This window comes from Colletotrichum tamarilloi (assembly GCF_030869305.1).
Source record: "Colletotrichum tamarilloi strain Tom-12 chromosome Unknown Scaffold_23.1, whole genome shotgun sequence".
Taxonomy (NCBI): Eukaryota; Fungi; Ascomycota; class Sordariomycetes; order Glomerellales; family Glomerellaceae; genus Colletotrichum; species Colletotrichum tamarilloi.
Window position 1 is genome coordinate 269,461 of NW_026849406.1, and position 17,675 is coordinate 287,135.

Here is a 17,675-nt window from a genome sequence, read left to right on the forward strand (position 1 = left end):
AATCATCGTCGTGTAGCACATAACTTTCTCATCGCTTTGAAAGCTCCTCCCACTGAACACCACACCATTCCTCAAGATACCCTGCCTCACCAACCTCGACACCGCGCTGCTGACAATCCGCCTCGCAAACGCCGACAATGATGGTACCCCAGTCCATACCCTCAAGCGACAGCTCCTCCGCCTCGAGCTCGGTGATGGCATGCGGCGTCATCTGCACCTCAAACACGCGCCTGGCACCACAGTTTCCGCACCGCGTCATTCCACCACTGCCGGCAGCAGCGCCCAGCTTCGCGCCCACGGCGTCCGCCTTGGAGTACAGCAGCGGCGTGCCGTTGAACTCGTAGCGGATACACTGTTCCGGGTTCTGCTCCATGCGGTCCGCAAACTTTTGAAACGCCGCGTCCATGGACGACTCGAAGACGTCCTTCATGTCGCCTCCCCCACCAGCGCCGCTACCACCCTCGGTGTCCACCTCCATCCGCGCGTTCTGCGGCACGGGCATAGGTTCCGGGTCGAGCGTCTCGAACTCGGCGTCCGCGAGGTAGGAAATCGGGTACGGCTTAGGCAGGGCGTCGGCCGCGGGCCACGGCTCTGGCGGCGGGGGCGGTCCGGAAGGCGTTTGCGGGTTGTCGAGGTTCAGCGTCTCGGCAAAGGTTTTGGGGAGGGACTCGGCCGGGTCCTTGGCCTCCTCCTTCTTCTGCGTGGGCTCGTCAGCGGCGGCGGGGTTAGAAAACGGGTTCGACGGGGCGGCGGTGCCAAAGGGGCTGCTGCTTGAAGAGGCACTCGTGCTGAACGGGTTCGCGTTGCCTCCGAATGGGTTCGCTGCACCGGAACCGCCGCCAAAGAGGGCGGTTCCCAGTCCCGAGCTGACGTCTTTCTTCGGCTCTTCCTTCTCCTCCACCTTCTTCTGAGGCTTCGCTTCCGCCTTCTTTGCTGCCGCTGCTTGCGCTTCCTTGGATACCTTGACACCTCTCACAGCGCGGATGCTGCCCTGCTTGCGCCGGCAGGTGGATTTGCGGCAGGCGAAGACGTACAGGCGGCGCTCGTGGCCGGGGAACTTTTCGGGGAGCTCGCCGTTGAGTTGGAGAAGCTGGACCATGATCTCGTTGCACACTTGACAGCGCGCCAGGGCTGCTGAGGCTGGTTGTTCGGGGTTCAACCATTCCTACAAGTGAAAACAACCATGTGTCAGTCAATTTGGGGGGCTGTCATCTCTGTTTGTCGATGCGCGGCGGCAAAGGAGAACTTACTGGTTGACCACCAAGACGACTGATGGTGTCATCGTCGGCGTCTTTGCTGGCGTAACCGAGCAACACGTTGGTCTCGGTGAACTCCTGCTCTGAGGAATCACTGTCGTAATCTGCCATGGTTGTGTAAATCGGTATGGCCTGCCAGATTGACGGGTTGGGCTGGGTACGTGGGGTCAAGATTTTTTGGCTCTCGAAATATTTCGATGCGGGGCTTATCTTATCGCTCCTCACCTGCCCTCCTCCAGCGAGGGGTAGCAAACGATGAAGGCTGCCCCTGACTGACATGCCCCAACCACTTTGAATTAACACACTTCACGAAATGGAATGCAGGAATTGTCTTCATAGTTGGATATCATTCCGGCTCTCAGCTTTGACAGATCTAAGATCAACGCCTTTTGTCTACCGTGCCAACACTTTTAATATTGGAATCCATCAAACTCTTTACTCCTCAGGGCCGTCCATACCAGGGCCAGGGCCTCCCGCTCTGCCCATCTGTCTCGCCTTCAAGAGTTCGTCGCACAAAAGCAGGTTGGATGCAATGCTCGAACTTGAGGCGATGCAGTTTCTGAGTACTCTGAAGGAGTCGAAGATACCCTCGAGCTCTGCGTCCATCGGCTCGCCCGTTGCCAGATCCAAGCCAACGATGTTGCCATCCGCGTGCTCATCCTGCATAGCAGCAACTGTGACATGTTAGTGAATCTTCTTCAAAAGGCAAGCGTACTGTGCACTTACGAGCATCCTGGATGTCAAGACCAGCGTTGGCAGCGAGAGTCTTGGGAATAATCAGCAGAGCATCGGCGAAGGCCTCGACACCCCACTTGGCCTTGCCCTTCACCGTCTTGGAGAAGGCGTCGCTCTTGAGGTGTGCTGCGCAGGCAACCTGGAAAGCACCAGCACCCGGGACAACGCTCTTGTCCACAATCATGTTGTAGACACTGCGCAGACCGTCACGGACAGCGTCCGTAACCTGGGTAATGGTGTGTGCATTGGGTCCCTTGATCAACAGGGTGACAGACTTGGGCTCCTTAACCTCCTCGATGAAGGTGTACTTCTCCTCACCCAGAGTTTGCTCGTAGACAAGACCAGCCCATCCCAGAGACTCGGGTGACAGGTCGTCAACACTGTTCTGTGCAACACCACCACAGATGAGCTGCAGTCTCTCCATGTTTCTTCTCTTGGCACGGCGGAGGGCGAGAATGCCGTTCTTGGCCAGTACGTCGAGAGAAAGAGGGTCAATGCCCTTCTGGTTGATGATGACGAAGTTCTTGGTGGGGTCGTTTCCGCAAACCTCCTTCTTCAGCTCGACAATCTTCTTCAACTTAGCATCAACGAAACGACGCTCGCTCTCCACCAGCTTGTCTCTCTGCTCTGCGCTAGAGTAGAAGAATCCAGAGTTGATCTCAGACTTCTCGTACTCCAAGCTGACGTTCATCGTCAGGATGTAGGCGTTCTCAAGGCGCTTGGGCATATCGGGGTGGCGGGCGCCGTGGTCGAGGGCAAGACCTTTGATCAACTGGGTGTCGGAGGCGGTCCGGTGCTGCATCTTCATGATCTCGACCATGTGCAGATCCGGCTTGGCAGGTGCCTGGTAGATGGCGAGAACAGCATCGACGATATCGGGGGTGAGCTTGGCCGCAAGGTTGGAGTTAAGCTTCGTGGAAAGCGACGTGCGGGCCACGGAGAGAAGCAACTCGCGGTCGACCTCCTTCTCGAGCTTGAAGCCGTCAAGGAACTGTTCGCCCGTCAGCACCACTATCCAAGTATCCGTGTTCAATAGATGCCCACCTTCAACGCCTCGTTCTTGGCAATCTCGAAACCATCCGTAATAATTCTAGGATGCAGTCCTTCTGAGATATAACGATCCGCCTGCTTGAGGAGTTCTCCGATCAACAGGACAGCTGATGTCGTGCCGTCTCCGCAGATATCATCTTGTGCCGTCGCAGCTCTAGCAATCATGACTGCGGTAGGATTTTGAATTTGCATCTCGCGGAGGAGGACGTTTCCATCTTTTGTCAACTTGATCTGTTCGGCGGCGCATTAGCGGTGGGGATTCAGGGGAAGAGGGGTAGTTATTCGCACTTGACCGGAGCCATCGACAAGCCTATTAATGTTAGCATCTAATTTGAAGACATAAACAGCGATAGACTAACATCTTGATAGTGCCCAAAGGGCCGAGGTTGGACTTGAGGACATCCTGGAGGCCTTCACCAGCGCTGATGTTGACCTTCAGGGCTTCACCCCGCCGCTGCACTAGCCGTTAGCATGCAAACAAATATCGTCAGGACAAGGGTCGCGCACCCTCGATTCGGCCTTGGGGTTGAGCAGTTGCGCCGCAGACATGTTGGCTTGAGGTCGTCGAGGGGTTCGTGAGGGGGTATCAGTCGGTAAAGTTATTGGATTAGCGACCTGACGTGGAGTGTTCTCGAGATTGACCTGGCCCCGGGAGCTTCAGATGCGGGACTCTGCTGGTGACTTTTTTTCTGCCTCGAGGTGGCAGGCGGTCAGACGCTGGTAGAAGGTGCTGGCTCACTACCTAATTGCCAGCTTGGTGGTGGTGGGTGCCTGGCACCTGCAGTGGTCCATTCTTGACTAATTCTCTCTATAAGCATAGCTGCATGCGTAGGGGAATATGTACTTAGTGAGGTGTGGATGGCTGCCGCATCTGTCAGCAATCCCGCCGTTCTATGAACCGTGCGTCGTTAGAGCCTCCTGATGGGGCGAATGCAAGCTGAGAACGGGAGACCGGGACGTGGGGACTTAGGGGTCCCCTAGAGGACCACTGCAATGAAACTTTCACCCCAAGAATACACCGCTGCTTTACCCCAAGCTTGTGCCGGTGACATCTTTTCTTTGGTTGCGAAGGCCAAGTGGCTTATCTACCAAGATCAAGAATTCATACTTAGACCGTCTTTTACTGAATAACCTCATGTATAGAGTAAAGGGGAGTATTATAGACGGTCCACTTACCGCCTGCCGCTCAGTTTCTTGCTGCATCATCTCCGTTGGTCGTACCAAAGGTGAGCTTCAACTGCACTAAATTCCAGAGCTACCAAAGTAAAGCAGCGGTTTGTTTACTCACCCTGAGTTTAATTCATTTGGGGACCTCCCGGAGACACGCCGGAGACACCTCACAAATGACGAATCTATTTCGTGCTCTCCTTTCATCCTGTTCATCTTCCAAGCGTACTCAAACGTATCGCTGACACAGTTGTTCCTGACCAGTCATTCCTATCTCTCCCTTCTTTCATCGTCTTCATCTAGTTCTGTGATTCGCCTTTTGTAGTCTTCAATCTACGCGACATCATGTGGGGGTCCAAGCTCTCAGCTGTGCTGTCCGCGCTCAGCTTGACACAATCCGTTCCTGCGACTGAGCTTGAGCAGGTTGTCACCGAGAATGGCGTGAAGCAAGTGGCCATCATTGGTACGTGAACGCTGCTTCATGAAAACCTTTGAAGCTCCGACGATTTGTCCATGACCTTAGCGCGTCGCCGTTCAACCCAGTACTTACACGGTATGTAGGAGCGGGTGCCGGTGGTTCCTCCGCGGCCTACTACCTCCAAAAGTTCGCCGAAGCCGAAGGTCTTCCCGTCAACATTACTGTGTTTGAAAAGACCGATCGAGTAGGAGGCCGGACGTTGACCGTCGACGCTTACGGCAACCCGCTCGAACCAGTTGAGCTGGGCGCTTCCATCTTCATCGAGGCCAATCACATCATCTATAATGCCAGTATCAACTTTGGTCTTCCCCTGAAAGAGCCAGAGTCTGGCAGTGATGGTTTCCTGGGCATTTGGGACGGTGAGAAATTTGTCTTTTCCCAAGATGATAGTTCCTGGAACTGGTGGAACTTGGCCAAGCTCTTCTGGAAGTACGGCACCGCCCCGTACAAGGCGCAGAAGCTCGTGCAGTCGACCGTTGCGACCTTTTTGCAGCTCTATGAGAAACCTCACTTTCCTTTCCGATCGCTCACGCAAAGAGTCTTCGAGCTAGATCTTTTGAAGGCAACTTCCGTCACCGGGGAGCAGTTTCTCGCCAACAACGATGTAAGCCCAACATGATCCTGCCTGATTTTTCGTATACTAATCGATTTGTGATAGATCAGTGAGCTTTTCTCCCACGATATCATCCAGGCAGCCACCAGAGTCAACTATGCGTCAAACCTGAAGTATATCCATGGCCTTGAGACCATGGTCTCTCTTGCCCCTGAAGGCGCTCGGCAAGTCATTGGAGGCAACTGGCAGGTTTTCCAGGTAATGCTTCAAAGGAGTAACGCAACATTGCATCGCAATACTTCGGTGACATCAATCGCCGTGAAGTCTGGCCCTTCTAGCTCCAAGTATCTACTTTCAACCAAAGACGCTCATGCTGAAGCCGAGGCAGAGTCGAACCAGTACCCGATTGCTTTCGACAACGTCGTCATTGCGACTCCTTGGCAGTATGGAGATATCAGTGTCTCAGAGGATCTTTTCCAGCACAAGATTGATGAGGTTCCTTACACCAAGCTTCACGTTACCCTTTTCGCCTCACCGTTCCACCTCTCCCCAGAGTACTTTGGTCTCGAGCCTGGTTCCAAGGCACCCGACTCAGTCTTGACAACGCTCGGCCCTGATGACGAGGCAAAAGCTGGCTCTGAAGGTGCTGGCAAGGCTGGCTTCTACTCTGTCAGCACCCTCAGAACCGTTACAAACCCCGACACTCTCAAGGACGAGTTTCTCTACAAGATCTTCTCTCCTAAGAAGGTGACGGCAGAGTTCCTGTCAAAGCTGCTTGGCGTTGAAGTGCCGGCGTCCATTGTTGCGGGCAAAAAGTCAGAGGAAGCTGGCCAGCGCACTGTTGAACCCATCTCTTGGTATTACCCGCATGTGTTCAACTCGTACCCCATTGAATACCCGCGTGTCACTTTCCAAGACCCCATCCTGAGGGACGGACTTTATTATCTTTCGGGCGTCGAAAGCTTCATCTCGTGTATGGAGACCAGCGCCTTGATGGGGATGAACATTGCAAAGTTGATTGCCGACGATTTCTCAGAGGCCAAGGAGACACTCGAGGAGAAGATCGAGGTCGATGGTGCGCAGGAGGTACTGGGCCAAATTGAGAAGGAGGCGCCCGTGGCTGAGGAGCTGTGATTACTCTGGGTTGAAGAGTTCTGTTTCCTTCTGTTCGTTTGATATCTTTCAGTGCCGGGCTCTACTCACTATTGAAACATGCGTAGGACGTAGTAATCTCAAAGAACTGTATAGAATGATAGTTGTTGTTGGGCATTCTGCACCAGATTGTATTCCCTTATTCGACTTTCTTCAAGAGAAAGACTTTCAAAACGTCACTCACTGAGCTAGCTGCCTCGTAAATGGTTCGGGGTTTCCTCAGTGGCCAAAGCCCCATGTCTTTTGGAGTACTACTCAACTCCTAAGGCAGCAGATTGTTTCTGAGGACACCTGATATGTCTGGAATAATTGTATTCCGAGCGTAGAATACTGACTTCTACTTCAATCAAAGATTGAGGATGGGATTTCACCAAACGATCCTTGTCACCCATCACCTTCCGGGTGCCGGCGTCTACATACGTGTAAGCCGGTGACACATGTTAGACGTGCCAACAAGTGATGAATAGCTTTCTTGTCGTTTGTTGAAGGGCAAGGATTACTGCCACAAGTCAGAGTGTCGTTATGGAAGACAAATCTGAGGCCTCCAACACCTTGATTCTCTTGTCTCGCAGTGGCGATATGTCTGTGAAGCAATGGGAAAGAAGCTGGAGGGGTACTGCCTAGCAGGATAGAAGGGTCCGAGTGGGTCTGGATCGGCCGCTGCCGGGGGGCCCCACGTGATACCCCGGTCCCGTGGCACCGTGGCTCAGGGACCTTGTGTTGCCGTGGCAAAAAAATTGGGAGGAAAAAGGGACGTGCACAGCCACAGGCCATTTCACCCCTCCATCATCTGAACCCCAACTCAAAAGCTCCCTCTTATGACGCATTTTCTTCCCTAGTGCCTGATCACTTTTGTTTCGTGGCCAAGGTCTGGGACTTTCCGTCTCTTTGTCCTTTTGATCAACCCAGCGGCCGGGCTTGCTTTGCAGAAATACAAAACCACGTCGCAAGAGCTCTCTGCCCACGATCAACACAGCTTTCCAAACAAGACCCAAACTTCAAGATGTTTGTCCTCAGAAACGGTAAGTTTACCCCGCTACTCACCTATCACTCGGAGCGTTCGCCGCGCCGCTTAGCCTTATCCCGCGACCGACGGCGAGGCGCATGTGAAGCGTTTGTTGGGTGTCATTTTCTGTCACCGTTTCGCGATCAACGCCTTTCCAACTTCTTCCTGCCGCGCCCGTTTGCGATTCCCAGAGCCCTTGAGTACATGCTAACAACTTTTCTCTTTTCCAGTTGGCAAACTTATCTTTGGATCTAGCAACCAAGAATCTCTCATCGAGCTCCCCCAAGGACAACTCTACCTCGTTCGCCCCCTCTCGCCGAAGGGCTACTCCGAACTCATCTTCAAGGACGCAGCTGCCCGCATCCGACGAACTGCGCAGGATTTCCAATACCAGCTCGTGGTACAGAGAGTCTACGAGGAAGGCGAGGCCGAACTTCTAGCCGAGGAGGAAGGAGAGGACGCCGAGATCGACGCACTTGCCGCCGCCGAAAGAGACGAAAAGACCTTCCTGCTTGACGAGGCCCTCCACTTCCGCATCGAGATTCGGGAAGGCAAGGAGAAGATTCTGGCCTGGAGAGACCTGAGTGGTGATACTGGTGACGTCTACGAGTTCGTCTGCGACAACGTTGTGTCTCCTGGTCAAGTCGCGCAATTCGAGCGGGTCGCCAAGGAGTGCCAGTACGAGCGCAAATACCGCAAGCCGCATACAACAGCATCCGAAGTCGACCTGAAGCAATTCGAATTTGAGGACGAGCAGCCGATTCCTCCCGCAAGTCCCATCCACAGCCCTACTCTCGTCAGATCCATCGAGTCTGCCGACAGTCTGTTTGTGCCGCAAGACCCAATCACACCCACAAAGAAGGAAGAGCAATCACTTGTCCAGACCCCTACGAAGACGCCGGCCAAGATGCCTATCACACCGGAGAAGAAGTCCAAGCCGACTGGCCCTCCGAAGTCAGCGGAGGCCCCGGAGGCTCTCGACACGTACGCTACAGAGAGCTGTGAGCTTCACTTCTACGACCATCCCTCTGGCTCCTTCATCCAGCAAGCTGCCGCTGTCACTGCCACCGTCACCGAAGTTGGAAAGTGGGAGTACTGGCTGCAAATCGAAAGCGAGGACCGCGCTTGGTTGGGCATTCCGATTATCGCAGATATCAACCCTGTCTTCAACTTTGAGTTCTTGTCCTTCATCTTCAACCACCTCTCTGCCGATGGCTCAGCATACTCTTGGCTGCTCCGTTTCAAGGACCAGCCGACTTTGGAACGTTTCCAAGAAGCTCTTCTCCGAGCTTTGTGGGAGCAGCTGAACGAAGTCAAGTGGGAAAAGAAGACGGACAGAGAGCAGGAGTACATTACCTCCGCTTTCAATGATTTGGTTATGGAAGATACACCCGAAGAGCAGGAGGAGGAGGAAGAGGAAGAGGAGTACGAAGATGCAGAGGATGATGCGCAGCGTAGCGAGCATTACGACAGCGACGAGGAGGATGACGACGTTGAGACCAAGGACGAAGATGGCAACGTTAACTCTCAGCTTGCTGTTGGCTACAAGCATGATCGGTCCTTCGTCGTGCGCGGATCCAAGATCGGCGTCTTCAAGCACACGGCGAATAACAATCTCGAGTTCTCCACCAACATTTCCAAGGTCGAGACTCCCAAGGGCACACTGTTCAGCCCCAAGAAGGTCATGCTTCACAACGAGGATCGCAACATGATTCTTCAGAACGAGTCGGATCCCAATAAGCTGTATCGTATGGATCTCGAGTACGGCAAGGTCGTTGACGAGTGGAATGTTCATGAGGACATCCCTGTTCTCAACTTTGCTCCCGAGAACAAGTTTGCCCAGATGACTCACGAGCCGACCTTCCTTGGTATCTCGAAGAATGCCCTCTACCGCGTCGACCCCCGTTTGTCCGGCACCAAGCTGGTTGATTCTCAGCTGAAGCAGTACGTTTCCAAGAACGACTTCTCGGCTATCTCTACTACGGAGAAGGGATACATCGCCGTCGCTTCCAACAAGGGTGATGTACGCCTCTTCGATCGCCTAGGAATCAACGCCAAAACCCACATCCCCGCTCTCGGTGAAGCCATTCTCGGTCTCGACACATCCGCCGACGGTCGCTGGGTCCTCGCCACCTGCCGAACATACATCCTGCTCATCGACGCGATGCAAAAGTCTGGCAAGAACGAGGGCAAGCTTGGTTTCGAAAAGTCTTTCGCGGCTTCCGACAAGCCTCAACCTCGCCGCCTGGCTCTGACACCCGAGCACGTTGCCCAGTTCGCCCACGAGACCGGCAAGCCTGTGTCATTCACACCTGCGCGCTTCAACGCCGGCGAGGGCGTCGAGGAGACGAGCATCATCACCGCCACCGGCCCGTACATTGTGGAGTGGAGCCTGAAGAAGGTCCTGCGCGGAGCCAAGGCCGCCTACCGCATCAAGCGCTACGCCGAAGAGGTCAAGGCTGACGACTTCAAGTTCGGAACGGACAAGAACGTCATCGTCGCCCTCCCCAACGAGGTCAACATGGTCGGCAAGCAGGGTCTCAAGCGCCCTACTCGCGAGAGCATCGCCGGCAACTTTGCACAGCTCAGCATGGGCCGCAGGGATTCTGGACGGATCACGACGCCCAAGAGCGGTCGGTACAAGTTGGGCAAGGAGGATATCGTCGCGTCGCCGTACTGAGTTAGGCGAGAGAGGGGTCTTCTTTGTGTGTTATGTGTGATGCGTTCATGTTGGACTATTTGATCCCCACGATGGCGTTTCCAAGGTTGAGAGTACGCTGAATTTGCGTAGCGCAAAGGGACGGGTGTGTGATGAGGGAGGATGACGGGGGCTTTACGGGAGGGACTTACGGCACAACACGTTTACCTCTTTTCTATTATTTCTTCTTCTTCTTGCTCTTTGCCGCCAGGTATCTTCACTCTTGCTTGCTTTTTCACTTCGTTGCCTCCTCTCTCTCTTGACATTTCACCATGACGAGAAGAAGGGGCACTTTTCTAGATACCTTTTGAAGAGCTCCGCGAGTGAGCAAGCTTTGGTGGTTTGTTCCTCACTGCATTTCTTGTTCAGGCAAATGCGAAATTAGCCGGTTTTTCTCAAATTCATACAACTCTGAATTCACATGAACTCTGATTGCTCCTCGTTGCTTGCCTTTGATACTGTGCGTTTGGTCGTTCACATAGTGGGCTGGTTTGCAATGGTCCACAGCTCTCGTGAAACAAGTAGGTAGTAGATAGTCTATTACGGTCATGCCCCCTAGAGAAATCAAATCAAAACAAATGCATTGGAAAGACCTCTTGTACGACACATTTCCCTCTCAATGCGACCCGTCCATCCATATTGCCCTCTCCACCATCAGGAATGAAACAAAAGCATATGACAAAAAAAGCCCCTAAAAAACTCCGCTCGGCTCGATGCCATTGTTCCCGATCATGTATGCTTCCTCGCCCAGCTAAAATTTGCCCGAAAAGGGCAAGGTCTTCCTCTTTTCTCTCTTTCAATCATGCTTTCGTTAAAATGGGTCAGGCGGCCTCTTGTCCAGTGGAAAAGTAAATAACCTGGTTTGCAAGTTTTGTTGGATGTACAATTGGCCGTTATGCTTCTTGCTTTACCGCCTTCGTCTCCTTTGCATCTTCCGCGCCATCCTTGCTACCGGTGACGCTATCGACGGCGCCCTGAATCGCCTTGGTGACCTGACCAACCACGTTGCCGCCAATGTTCTTCAACGTCTTGGACTGCGTCGCCTCCTGGGAGAGGCGAGTCATCTCGGCGACGAAGGACTGTCCCCACCAGGATGACGTGTACTTGAAAACGTAGCGCTCGAGCTTCTTGTAGTTGGTCTCGCGCTGCTCCGGGGACATGGTCACGGCATCGTGGATGGCGTTTGCTAGCTCTTCAGTGTTCCATGGGTTGACGATGAGAGAGCCATTGAGGGACTGGGCGGCGCCGGTGAACTCGGACAGAATCATGACACCGTGACGCTCGCGCTGAGTAGCGATATACTCGTACGAGACCAGGTTCATGCCATCGCGTGTGGAGGAAACAAGGCAGACGTCGGAAACGGCGTACAGAGCTGTGAGCTCGTCGAAGGAGACGCTCTGGTGGAGGAAGTGAATGGGCATGAACTCGATGGTGCCAAATTTGCCGTTGATACGGCCGACAAGCTCATTGACCACGGCACGCAGATTCTGATACTCCTCAACGTCCTGCCTTGAAGGCACGGCGACCTGAACCAGCACAATTTTGCCGATCCACTCGGGGTGTTCTGTCAGGAAGACCTCCAATGCGTGGAGCTTCTGAGGGACACCCTTGATATAGTCGAGGCGATCGACACCGACAATGAGTTTCACTCCGTTGAACTTGCGCGTAAGAGCGTCAATGCGCTCCTGGACCTTGGGTTTCTTGAGGCCTTCGACGAACTTCTCAGGATCAATACCGATGGGGAATGCGCCAACGGTGACGAATTTGCCATTGTAATCAACACCATTGGGGGTCGTAGGAGTTCCACTACATGTGACGTCAGTTTGTGTCTAAGAGAACAAGCTTTCGCTTTTCGATTGCGTCTTACAGAATGCGAGAGCAACTGCTCAAGAAGTGACGAGCGTAGTCGTAGGTGTGGAATCCGATGAGATCGCAGTCGAGGACGCCCGTCAGGAGGGCTTCGCGAACGGGAAGGATGCGGTAAATTTCAGAAGAAGGGAAAGGCGTGTGCAGGAAGAAGCCAATCTTGACGTTCTTCTTGGAGTCGCCGATTTCCTCGCGAAGCATCTCAGGCAGCAACATCAGATGGTAGTCGTGAACCCAGATCAGATCGCCATCCTGAACGTCCTGGACGACAGCCTTGGCAAACAGGCGGTTGACTTCGCGGTAAGCGGCCCATGCGCTCTCGTCAAATGTGATTTCGCCGGGGTGGTAGTGGAAAAGCGGCCAGAGAATAGAGTCTGCGAAAAAGGTTTGGCTGTTAGTCAAGCTAGGAAATATAGAGGCAAGGGAGGGTCGTCCATACTAGAGAAGCCGTTGTAGTGCTTGTCGGCGAGCTCGTCGTCAATGAAGACAGGATGAGCATCGTATTCGTCCTTGAGACGCTGCTTCATGCCGGCAATCTCGTTCTCGGGAACTTCGAGGCCTGGCCATCCGTACCATTGAAAGCTGGTGGTTTTTGACAGACCACTGAGGCCGGTGACGAGACCACCAGAGGACATGGAGAAGGAGTAACTGCCATCGTCGGAACGCTTGATAGTGATGGGCAGTCGGTTGGAGAGCAGTAGTAGGCGACCAGGCGCAGTCTCTTCGTCGGGGACGAGCGAAGGCATCTTGGGCGATTTGCTTGGTGCTGAAGGTGTTCGGTGGAAGATGGTGGTGCGAAAGATTTCGTGGAGGGTTCGTTCGATGGGTGGCAGGTAATTAGGGAACAGCAGTAGCTAAGGTATGCTGGGGTGTCCTGTGGCGGCAGGGTAAGGTGTTAGCTGAGACTGGCTGGGATGAGCTTGCGGGGATGATGGAGGGGTAAATTCCAGGAAGATCAAGTACCCAAAACTCAAGTGACGGCGACGGGAAAAGCACACAGGGGTGGGCTGGTGTTTATTTGATTCTCTGAGGGAGATCGAAATGGGCAGATTGGTGCTGGACACAGCTCCGTCGCAAAAGTCGTAAGCTTCTTGAGTTGCCGAGAGAGGTGGGAGTGAGTCGTGGTTCGCAGAAAAGCTTCAAACAAGGGCGACGGCGACTAGTGTATGTATAAGGTGTGTTGACGGGACGGTAGGGATGCAGCGGTATTGGAAGAAGCTGGGCTGTCGGGCGCAAGCTACGTGGAAACGTAATGCACAAAAACAAGCAGTGCAATGTAGGACAAGCTTGGTCTGGGTGGATGGAGAGAGAGAAGAGAACCTCAGGTGCGTGAAGATAGGGTGAGGTGGAAAGAGAAGGAAGACGGCGGCTAGTCAGTGGTTGGCTTGTCAGGTTGCGTTTGTTGACTGAGTGAGGTCCTGGCGGGTGAGAGGGCAGACGAGAGGGTGTTGAGAAGAAGCAAGAAAGTGCCAATCCGGTTCAGTGCAATCCAAACTAGACGGGCAGCAGCTGCACAACGGAGAAAGCTCGACCTGATGTAACACTGGCGCACTACTGTAAGGCAGAGCTTGCGTTTCCCCAGAAGTAGAGGTACTTGGTTTGTGGGGCACTCTGGGTAAAGGCAATGGAGAAAAGTACGAATGGGTTTGACGCCTTTCTTAGTCTACATGTTTGGTCTTATTCTGTTGGCAACATTTCAAGATAAGAGAAGAGCACCAAACGCGGCAGACGAAACATGGCTACCCAAGGTCAGCATCCAATGACCTGTTAAACTGAGGTGAGGTCAAAGCCGGAGCATGCCTACTCAGAGAGCAAAGTCCTGTACAGAGGATGGTGTTTGATTTTGGGCGCTGCTGGTACTTCGTACAGATACCTGCTGCGGTGCCATCTACGTAATTTTGGGTAGAGATCCTTGTCAAATCACTGCGAGGAATTCCCGGCCCTGTCACTCTTTTCTCTGCCACCCCTCCAACCTCTCTCTACCTATGTACAGGCCCGTCTCGCCTACCACTGTCTTTCTGGCCCGGACAAAGAGACAATCTGATTGAGAGGCAATATGAGCGATATTTTTCCAACAGGTCCGTCCAGCCGAATCTGTCTCACCTGCGTCTTCTGCCATCCATTTCTCTCGCAGGACGAGCCCAAAAGACATCCAGAGCTTGAGGTGTCAAGTAGATGTACATGAAACCTGGGCACCTTCCGCCAGATGGTGGAGAATCCGGCGCCGAGATGTGGGTACTTTATCGGCGGTAGAGGAGAGAATGTTCACGATGTCTCTTGAAAATTTCCCTGCATCCACCCATCGTAATGACATCCGGTCTTTCCTGCAAATCGAGCCTCCAGGCTTCAGCTGGCTTCCCGGCGACAATGTGAGCTTGTCGCTGCCACACAAGAGCCTTCCTTCCCCCCTCAACTGCGCTTCTCCAGCTGCCTCTTTACTCTTTGGAGAGAAGAGTACCTTGCATCTTTTCGCTAAATCCCGAGGCTTTCGAAGCTAGTGGGGCTTCGCATTTATAGCTGGGCACACATTAAGTGGTGATCGGTCCCGCAACGTAAATGTGCTGTCACCATCCTAGTATCAAATATTATCCAGCATCATCAACAACATGCTTACCCTCTGTCATTGTAGTTGGTAGGAGCTTCGGGCCCGATTGCTGGGCATTTCGACCATTTCGTAACCAATGACATACCCTAGGTGCTTAGAGAACGATCTAGCCCAATCATCCAACCCACAAGGTCGACCAGGCTCCCTGTTTGGCTACCGCGGACTGACATCGACGGCCCCATAAGTTTCGGACCAAAATGTCCTGACACCCGCAAATTCAAGTTTGCGAGGTTGACTGCGGTGTTATTCCTCGGCCCGCCCACCATGAACCGGCTTACAATCATTTCAGACCCGAATTTGCACACTTTCAAATGATCGAGAGATATATCATGGACAAAAAACAAACGGCAGCATTGAGGGACTCCATACCTTTCTCACATTCACTCACCGAGCTTTCGTCGGCCACCTTGTACTAAATAATCAAGCTGCTTTCGAGACCAAACCTCAGCACTTATTATTTACATAACTACACAATGTCGCAAATCACATCAAGTAAGCCCACTTTCGACAATACGTCATTGTTCCCGGCCGGCGAGTGATATTTAGGAGAAATGTAAAGGTAGCAGCCTTACTTTATCATGATTGATAGTTACGTGTACCTATCAAGAAAGGAATGGCTGATTCGAACACGCACACAATACTGCCATCTCTCCTTCCTCCCGGCGCCGTTGCATCCTGCCTTCTATGTAAAAAGCTCGGACCAGGCCCGATATTGACGTCGGATGACTGCCGCCCCACTCCGGTCGAATCAGTTGCAGCTTACCCCGGTTGCGCTTGATCTGCGCCTGCCCGCGTCGCCGTCCACCTGCTGCGCTCAGACACCGTCCCTCGACGCGACTTCCTGCGCGACAGAGCCCCGAAGCTCCTGCATTCTACCCCATTCCGCGCTAAATGTCCAATGAAGCTGTAAATTTCCTTATCGACGGCATCAACATTCAATTGCACCATTGACTCCATTCATCCCGACCAATCTTACAAGCATGGCTCCTTCAGACAAGGAGATCGAGGCGACGATCCTCGCCAAAGTCCGCGAGGTCTTCAAGACGGATATCGATAACCTCAACGTGAACTCCATCCGAAGGCGCGTCGAATCAGATCTCGAGCTCGAAGATGAAATGCTCTCTTCAGGAAAATGGAAGGATAAGAGCAAAAAGCTCATTAAGGAACTCGCTGTAATTACCTAGCCCCTCCCTGGCACTGGCATAGGCACGAGCACCGCCAACAGTGTCGGAGCATGTCTTTCTGACATCATACTAGACCGACCTCGTGGAGGGCAACGCAGACCCCGATGCAGAAGTCGAGCCTAACCAAGATGAAGAAGATGCGAAGCCGAAGAAGTCTGGCAAGCGTCAAGCAGCCGATGAATCACCGCCTGCTAAGCGCAGAAAGCGCGCCTCTGCCAAAGTAGAAGAATCCGAGGCGAGCGCCTCCGAGGAAGAAAAGCCAAAGGCGAAGCCGAAGAAGAAAGCAGCCCCGCGGAAGAAGAAGGAGGAAACTCCTGTGATCGACTCTGATTCTGACGAAGCGAGCCCTGCCAAGCCGAAGGCGTCTAAACCCACCAACGGACGTGCGGGCAAGGCCGAAGAGAGTGGTTCAGATGCCTTGAGCTCCCCACCTGACAGCGAGGACGACAAGGTCGAGGACAAGGAGGAAAAGTCACAAGAGAAGAAGGTCGAGGCAAAAAAGGATGAGGAGTCAATCGAGAAGCACCCCGAAGCTTCAGACGAGAAGAAGGGCGAGGCGCCAGCAGACGACACGACCAGCGAGCTATCGGACGTGATAGACGAGCCACCCAAGCCGAAACGCAAGAAGAAGGAAGCTGGAGCGGGCCCCAAGACCAAGGCTAAGGCCACCAAGCAGAAGAAGGCACAGGCAGCCTCAGAGAACCCTGACGATGCGGAAATCAAAAAGCTACAATCTCATCTGGTCAAGTGTGGTATTCGCAAAATCTGGGGCTTCGAGTTGAAGCAATACGGAGACGATACCAAGGCCAAGATTAGGCACCTCAGAGGCATGCTCAAAGACATTGGAATGGATGGTCGGTTTTCAGAAGCAAAGGCAAAAGAGATCAAGGAGCGCAGAGAATTGGAGGCGGACTTGGAAGCAGTTCAGGAGATGAATGCCAATTGGGGCGCAGAAGGCAGATCGTCTCGAAGCAAGGCGCGTGGCCAACCAACCCCCAAAAAGGCTGTGAAGGATGATGTTTCTGACGACGAGAACGTCAAAGACAACGAAGACGACGAAGATGACGAGGACCAAGAGTCACACGTCCCGTCGCGTGCACGAGGCAAGGCGCGAGCGGACCTGGCGTTCCTCGGCGACGACGACGAAGAATCGGATTGATGTAGCGAATATTGGGATGGGACATTGTATTATGTGTTGGCGGTCCATCATTCATATGAGTGTGATTGTTGCTCATTGTATCATATGTAGCTTGGAAGCATGAGGCCTCTGGGTTTTTGGTGGCGCTACATCGCGGAGTGTCGCCCGAAGAGGACAAGGTCACCAAAAGGTTGTACACAATCTTAATGCACTAATTTTCGGACCACGGTGGGTTCTCAGGAATTCGGGACAATTGACAACATGTTCATCCACTCACAGCTCGCGGATGAGAGCAAACTTTCACTTTAGTCTTAGTTTCTTACCTAGCTCAAGCGGGCCTCTCAAGTTGACTGTCGTGTGTATCCGCCATCCGCCAGCATCCCTCTGGTCGTCTGGGAACTTGGCAGCTTTGGATCCATCCATTTCCCCAAAAAGCCGGAGACGCGAAGACAAGGCGCACAGCTGCTCGTGTTGTTTTAGACGCACCAGTTAGACGACAGCATGGCCGCTCGAAATGGGGCTAGGAACCTCCTGGTTCGGTGTTGAGGAGTGAGAGCACCGGCCAAACAGAGGGGAAAGCTTCCCCGCCAGGTGGTCCGTACAAATACTGGACGTCTTTTGTGTCTCCAATTTACCCCGCCGCGGGCGTGCGTCCCCGCAGACACTGTCATTTCTCTTCAACTGTTTCCACCCCCTCCTCCATCGGCCATCCTCGTCCAAACACCCCACTACATCGGCCAACAAGCGCAGATACAAGCAATAATAGCCTGAATTGCATGTTTCGCCA

The 17,675-nt window shown here is 53.4% G+C and overlaps 6 protein-coding genes across 6 annotated transcripts; 3 read left to right on the forward strand and 3 right to left on the reverse strand.

The window, feature by feature from the left end:
* Window positions 1-28: 28 nt before the first annotated feature.
* Window positions 29-1,367, reverse strand: CTAM01_07475 (ribosomal small subunit biogenesis protein; the record flags this gene model as incomplete). Its single annotated transcript, XM_060523497.1, has 2 exons — window positions 29-1,165; window positions 1,251-1,367. The coding sequence occupies 2 exons, from the start codon at window positions 1,365-1,367 to the stop codon at window positions 29-31; spliced, it is 1,254 nt and encodes a 417-aa protein (XP_060381873.1).
* A 324-nt stretch (window positions 1,368-1,691) lies between these two features.
* CTAM01_07476 (T-complex protein 1) lies at window positions 1,692-3,689 on the reverse strand (the record flags this gene model as incomplete). Its single annotated transcript, XM_060523498.1, has 6 exons — window positions 1,692-1,930; window positions 1,983-2,982; window positions 3,036-3,272; window positions 3,330-3,351; window positions 3,401-3,495; window positions 3,549-3,689. Coding segments are annotated over 6 exons (1,734 nt in total), but the record flags the coding sequence as incomplete, so codon positions are not given.
* Window positions 3,690-4,553: 864 nt separating this feature from the next.
* CTAM01_07477 (prenylcysteine oxidase) lies at window positions 4,554-6,373 on the forward strand (the record flags this gene model as incomplete). Its single annotated transcript, XM_060523499.1, has 3 exons — window positions 4,554-4,671; window positions 4,770-5,290; window positions 5,345-6,373. 3 exons carry the CDS (start codon window positions 4,554-4,556, stop codon window positions 6,371-6,373), a joined length of 1,668 nt encoding a protein of 555 aa, XP_060381875.1.
* Window positions 6,374-7,394: 1,021 nt separating this feature from the next.
* CTAM01_07478 (VID27 cytoplasmic protein) lies at window positions 7,395-10,077 on the forward strand (the record flags this gene model as incomplete). Its single annotated transcript, XM_060523500.1, has 2 exons — window positions 7,395-7,413; window positions 7,628-10,077. The coding sequence occupies 2 exons, from the start codon at window positions 7,395-7,397 to the stop codon at window positions 10,075-10,077; spliced, it is 2,469 nt and encodes an 822-aa protein (XP_060381876.1).
* Window positions 10,078-10,988: 911 nt separating this feature from the next.
* Window positions 10,989-12,707, reverse strand: CTAM01_07479 (glycosyltransferase family 20; the record flags this gene model as incomplete). Its single annotated transcript, XM_060523501.1, has 3 exons — window positions 10,989-11,901; window positions 11,963-12,335; window positions 12,401-12,707. 3 exons carry the CDS (start codon window positions 12,705-12,707, stop codon window positions 10,989-10,991), a joined length of 1,593 nt encoding a protein of 530 aa, XP_060381877.1.
* Window positions 12,708-15,546: 2,839 nt separating this feature from the next.
* On the forward strand, window positions 15,547-16,909 carry CTAM01_07480 (transcriptional regulator; the record flags this gene model as incomplete). The annotated part of the gene is made up of 2 exons (XM_060523502.1): window positions 15,547-15,738; window positions 15,824-16,909. The coding sequence occupies 2 exons, from the start codon at window positions 15,547-15,549 to the stop codon at window positions 16,907-16,909; spliced, it is 1,278 nt and encodes a 425-aa protein (XP_060381878.1).
* Window positions 16,910-17,675: the final 766 nt, after the last annotated feature.